The sequence below is a fragment of the Chaetodon trifascialis genome, chromosome 19 (genome assembly GCF_039877785.1).
Source record: "Chaetodon trifascialis isolate fChaTrf1 chromosome 19, fChaTrf1.hap1, whole genome shotgun sequence".
NCBI classification, from domain to species: Eukaryota; Metazoa; Chordata; class Actinopteri; order Chaetodontiformes; family Chaetodontidae; genus Chaetodon; species Chaetodon trifascialis.
Genome location: NC_092074.1, coordinates 7882564 through 7888563, shown reverse-complemented (window position 1 = coordinate 7888563; position 6000 = coordinate 7882564). Strand labels below are relative to the sequence as shown.

The following is a 6000-nucleotide window of genomic DNA, read 5'->3' as shown; positions in this document are numbered from 1 at the left end:
CATAAAACCAGTGAGGAAAAGCACATGGTGGAATGAACATTTCGCTTCTTGTCCCTTATCATTTCAGCGAGGGAGGAGAACGTGGCCACCTTCCGCGGCTCGGAGTATTTCTGCTACGACCTGTCGCAGAACCCCATCCAGAGCAGCAGCGACGAGATCACGCTGTCCTTCAAGACATGGCAGCGCAACGGCCTCCTCCTCCACACGGGGAAGTCCGCAGACTATGTCAACCTGGCGCTAAAAGACGGGGCCGTCTCCCTCGTCATCAATCTGGGTTCCGGGGCCTTCGAAGCCATCGTCGAGCCAGTCAATGGAAAATTCAATGACAACGCCTGGCACGACATCAAAGTGACACGCAACCTGAGACAGGTAATCGGGGGTAGCGGTGATGGACGGAGTTTGGAGACAGGTGGATTTTTCTTTTCTTTTTTTTTTTCTTCTCTAGATTAGCTGCCTCCAAGAGCTTCGAGAGAGAGAGCTGGCATTAAGAATGTCACCTTGTTCTGATTGGTTGTCATTCCATCGCCACAGATCTGAGACATTATTGAGACAGATGTCATTATACTTTTGGTTGTCTTTACAGTGACATGGATTCTTTTTCATTTGATTTCATTGTTTCATTTCTTTTCTGCTAAATGAACAGTTAGAAGCGCAGGACAGAGCAGTTCTTCCGCATGCGATTGATTGCTTAGTCGAGGTACCTTTAAGCAAGGTGTTTTCTTCTCTCCTGTTTATCAGCTTATTGAACTTGAGTTCTTTCTGTCCTCAAATTAAAGTTATCTAATAATTCTATTTTGCTTCACACTCCCCTAAGCTGACACTTCTGTCAGGCACTGTCGCTATCTCCTTGCTTTCAGAAACTGTTTTTATGCTTGTGTGGAATATAGCCTTCCACTTTAAAGCCAGGCAGAGAGTGTCTGCCTTTGAGCCATCCATTAATGCAGTATTTATAGCTCAGATGGTCGTGACGCCTTTTAAAGATAGAAATACATTTCCATCAAAGATGTGCATCTGTTGTGCTTAGCATATTTTTTTTTTTGCTTGTTGTTGACAGATATTGTTTACGATTTTCTTACTGTGATTTAAAATAAGATGGTGTTGCTGTTGGGTGGAGCTAGTACGAATCAGGGCCGTCTCCAGGAGGCTGTAGATGGAGAGTAAAAAATAAGACCCGCGGCTGTGTGGAGGTAGAGCTAGCTGCAAAGTGCGGAGTGGTTCATTGTCTTGGTCGACCTTTAGTTTGTCTGCAAGGTGAGACAGCATTAAGTGCTGCTCTCAGAGCAGCGCAAGAAGTAAGTGCCGATTTCCTGACCCTCCCTGACAGTCAGCTTTCGCCCCACAGGTTAGTAAATAGTTGTAGCTAAAAATCCCAACAGGATAACACACAGTTCAGGAGGGTTAGAAGCTAAGAGCCAAGGGCTGCTTGCCTTCTTTCTTTCTTTCTTTTTACAGATCTGTCTCTCTTTCACAGTCATTTTCTTTCCTCTTTGAAGGGCACACTTGTTAGACTAGGGCAGAAAAGAACACTGCACGTTTTGTCGGGGTTCAGGCCATCCTACACAAATTTTGTCCAAAGGTCCCTCGTCTTACAGCACTTGTCTTTGTTTTCTTCTTGCAGGACTCTGATCTAGGAAATTTGGCTAGGATGGCACTTCATTACCACAGCAAATCTCTGACAAACCGTGCAGTGTTTTTTTCACCACAACACTAACTCATCCATGATAAAAGTCATTTTTTACTACTAACCAATATCTAACCAACTAATGTACTAACTAACATCCTAATTCTTCATCGTTGCTTTTGGTTTTTGTTTTCTGTCCATCCTTATTAACAACCTTTTTTGTTCACTATTCTTTTGATTTCCTTTCTTCCCCTTTTTCTGGAAAGCAATCAGGCATTGGACACGCTATGGTAAACAAACTACATTGTCTGGTAGATATCATTCTTATTGTCTTTTTTTTGGGTTTGCCGTGTGTCCCCTCCCCCTCTCTTCTTTTATTCGTTCTCTTTGAGTTCCATCCTAGACACTCTTATCAAAAAATGAGGAGATGGGTTTGTATTACCAGGCAATTCTTTCTTCGCTTCTTCTCAATTTCCTCCCTGACCTGCCAACAACCTCCTTCTTTACCCCACAATCCCCCATCTTGTTTTTTTTTCACTTTGGCTTTTACTTTTTTCTCTTTGTTTCCTCCACATTACTGCAGATTTCCAACAAGTAAAAAAAAAAAAAAAAAAAAAAAAAAAATTGACTTCTTTGCCTTTGTCAGGGCAACTTACTTTTTGTTTTATTTTTTTTTTCACACAAAAAGTCCCCATTTTTTGTGAGGACTGTCGTCCAGAACTGACAGAAGCTTACCACAATCCCAAAGATGGTGACCTCGACACCGAGCCCTAAAAGAGAAACCAAAAAGTGGCAACCCTTAACCTTCATTGCGGGAGCTCTGACAGTTGTTTCCAACTCACTATGGCGCATGGCATGCCCACACCTCATTGACCTCACCCCATTCAAACTCATAGACCCTCACCCCTGTCACCCAGAATAACCACTAACACTCTAATTCACTCACTCACCTTCCACCTATCACCGTATCACTCACTCTGCCCTCCCTGTGTGTGTTTTTGTGGCATGCTGGTGAAAGTAGTGTTGGTGTGTTTTGCCTAACCTGGATCACCCTTACCCCTGGGCCCATATGCACAACATTTCTAAGAATAAGCATGCTGATCAAGGATTATCGGTCTGGTCCAGTGACGTTGAAAATACAGGCGTGACACCTGAGCTAAACCTGATCAGCGATCAGCATCAGCTATTCTCAGAGCGTGTTTGAATATGGGCTCTGGTCTTGATTGTGCATGAGCCTCCGCGCCCTGAGTGGCCTGCTCCAGCTTTGTATGGCACCACTGATCCACTTACTCCCTTACATGTCCAATTAAGTGTGTTTAATTTGCCTTCTAACAGTGATGACCTTGGTTTGCACACTGAAGTCGTGTGAAAAGCCTCCCTTTGTTTGCATGTGTGTGGATATATAGATGTAGATGTCTGCGAGAGAGGTGAGGATGTGAGACTGATGGCGTGAGCGAGTGTATGCGTGAGCGTAGGTGTGCGAGCGCGTGTGGATGTGCGCGTGTGCTCACATACATGTGTACTGTATATGTGTGTGTCTGCAGTTACCAGAAAAATCCCGAAACCTAAGACAAGTGAAATCAATTTGTCCTTGGTTTGAACATTGTACTAACCCTCCCCCAACCTGAAGTTTCAGAACCAAACCTAGGATCCATTCTCTTACCCCCATCAAAGATAAAGAAAATATGCCTCTGCCATATTTTCTTTACCTGTCCTGTGAATCCTATGGCAAAAATTCCATTAACAAAATCCAAACGCTGTCTGGTCCAAAACAATCGCTTCAAGGTACCAAACGATTCAGTAAAACGGATAAATGAGAAAGCAACCTACAGTGTGGAACCTAAAGAAAAGGTCAAATAGCTCCTTTCCAATGCAGACCAAGCAAGGACGTGTGTTTCATACACAGCACGCTATCAAATCCCAGAGTGTAATGGCTTGGCTTTGGCTATGTGTTACCCCTCAACAGGTGACCATCTCAGTTGATGGGATCCTCACCACTACTGGCTACACCCAGGAAGACTACACCATGCTGGGCTCCGATGATTTTTTCTACGTGGGTGGGAGCCCCAGCACTGCAGACCTGCCCGGATCTCCAGTTAGCAACAATTTCATGGGCTGCCTCAGAGAGGTAGGACAGACGCATGAACAGTTTGTTTTCTGCATTTCCATTACATTTTTCAGTGTTTAAAGAGCGTCATGCACAAATGTGCTGCCACATACAGATGCTTTCCTCTTGTTTACGTACCCAGTGCAGCTGTTTAACATATGGACAAAAATAATAATCGGTGTACATTCCCTGGAAGGAAGAGAAAGGGGAAGAAAATAAAACTGCATTATCAATTAAAGCTGCTGAGTTGGCAGAGGAAGTATTAGACTTTCAATATTCCCTTGGTTAATCTAATTTATAACACTTACTGCAGTTTGTGTGTGAGAAAATATCCCAAAATTGCTTCTGTCACATGTAATTTGCAGCATCAGCTTGAGTGTGCCACTAAAACGCCTCCCAACAGGCAGCAATATGAAAGAAATATTTGCCTATGATGAAATAGGAAAAAGCGTTGTTGTTCGGGGACATTTATAATGCGCGTATTTGCAGCCTCTTTGAGCTTGCGAGCAGAGCCAAAAAAATGTATTAAGTGCCCTGTTATTTACATTTTGGTCACCATTACTTATTCTGCAGCAAGTAATGATAATAAAGGGAGAACTGTTGGCTCCTCAGAGCTGTAAAAGAGTCTACATCCATTTCTACAGTTTAGCAGTGGTCTCAGAAATAGCATTATATTTTTATATGTCTTAGTGGAGGGCCTGTAGTGTGGAGCTGTACTTCATCCTCTCATTATCAGTGACTTATCTTCCTGTTAAAAAAGTATTTGGGTGCTTTTATAAGGGTTGATCATATACGTGGTCCTCTGTGCTTTGCTGACGTGCACTTACACTGTGGTCCTCGACAGCTCTGTTAAAAGAAAGGACACCTACGCTCACGCATACACTCGCCTCAAATGATTGGACTGCTGGCAGAACGCTGTTGCCATAGTTCTCTGTTATAGCCGATACAGTTATGTTTGGCAAAATAGGAACTTTCATGCTCTTCCAGAAAGTCATCTCATATTGGGCTGGGATAAAAAGCCCTGGCAGCGGCTGCTGGAGCGTGAATAGCAGCTGGCTGCAGCCCTGATAGTGACTGACAGCAGTTAGATGTAAGGATGTGATTGTGGACTGCACAAAGCACAGGAGAAAACTAATATTATGCTACCGCTGCAGCCATGACGTGCAGCTCCTCCGTACTCCGCAATAAACAGATCACATGAAATGGGGAAATCCAACACTGTGAGCATTAATAGATCCTCCATATTTTTATCCTGTGAAGAAACTGGTGGAAGTTTCAAGCAGGGATCAAATGTCAAGCTAATTCAGTTATCAACGCTTGCACCAGACAGCTTAAATTAGTTAACTGGAGGTGTACTTTCAACAATCATTATTCGTTTTCTGTTTCTTTGTACAGTTTTGACCAAAATCAGTGGGAAGTGTAAGAATTTGTGGAACTGAATCTTCATTCTGAAGTAAACTAACATAGTTGACATAATTGCACCTCTAGCACTAAACTTCTTACTCCTTCAAACACCTTTCTAATCCAAAGTGTGCTGATAAAAAAGTAAAATTGAAAACACTGTTAACATTTTGTAGATGTTGTTCTTATATACATTCAGAAAATTGACTTTAACCCAGCAGAAACTCTACAGAACTTCATATTTTACTTTATTTGGTGGCATCTCAGCACCCTTCATTATATTTTTAAGTTAACTCGGGGCATTAATATGCGGCTGTGTCTCAGGCTGGCCCTCGTCCTGCATGTGTTTCCTTTCCATCACAACCTTCTCAGTTTTGTCAAGAGCCAGTAAGCCTCATGATGTGCTGCCAAGCTCAGTCGAGCGCCTTCCAACATGCCTTTCATTTAGCCAAGTCTGCTTCCATCAGACCACTATACACTCTCTTACTTCTTTTGGGAGAGCACGCGCGCACACACACACACACACACACACACACACACACACGTCAGCACCCACACACACACATGCAGCCATGTTTGGCTGAATGCTAAGAGAAAGTCACCTTGTCTGCATTGTTTTATGTTTCCACTGAGATGCTCATGCTCCGGCTGCTGTTCTTCCAGTCATTACCACATTGGCTAATGCATCCCCGATCCGTTCAGCTGCTGTGGCGCTTTGTCTTTCTCTCTCTCACAGACACATATCCAGTGAAAACATTTCTAGTTCTGACCCCGTTACGACGGCACAGTTACCCGAAGCTCCGTGAATAAATATCCTGAGCTTTGACCTCACTCACGAGTGCCTGATATCATTAACATCCAACCTGTGTTG

The 6000-nt window shown here is 43.4% G+C and overlaps 1 protein-coding gene across 9 annotated transcripts in view; it reads left to right on the top strand.

The window, feature by feature from the left end:
- Nucleotides 1-243: 243 nt before the first annotated feature.
- nrxn3b (neurexin 3b) overlaps nucleotides 244-6000 on the top strand; it is a 200449-nt gene continuing 194692 nt past the window's right edge. For 8 of the 9 annotated variants that reach the window (XM_070987080.1, XM_070987079.1, XM_070987084.1 and 5 more), the window contains exons 1-3: nucleotides 291-369; nucleotides 1888-1911; nucleotides 3588-3749. In XM_070987080.1, coding sequence (XP_070843181.1) covers nucleotides 1909-1911; nucleotides 3588-3749 — 165 coding nt within the window. In that variant the 5' untranslated portion in view covers nucleotides 291-369; nucleotides 1888-1908. Of the gene's footprint in view, nucleotides 370-1887; nucleotides 1912-3587; nucleotides 3750-6000 lie in introns of all 9 variants that reach the window. The other variant, XM_070987081.1, reaches the window with a different exon arrangement.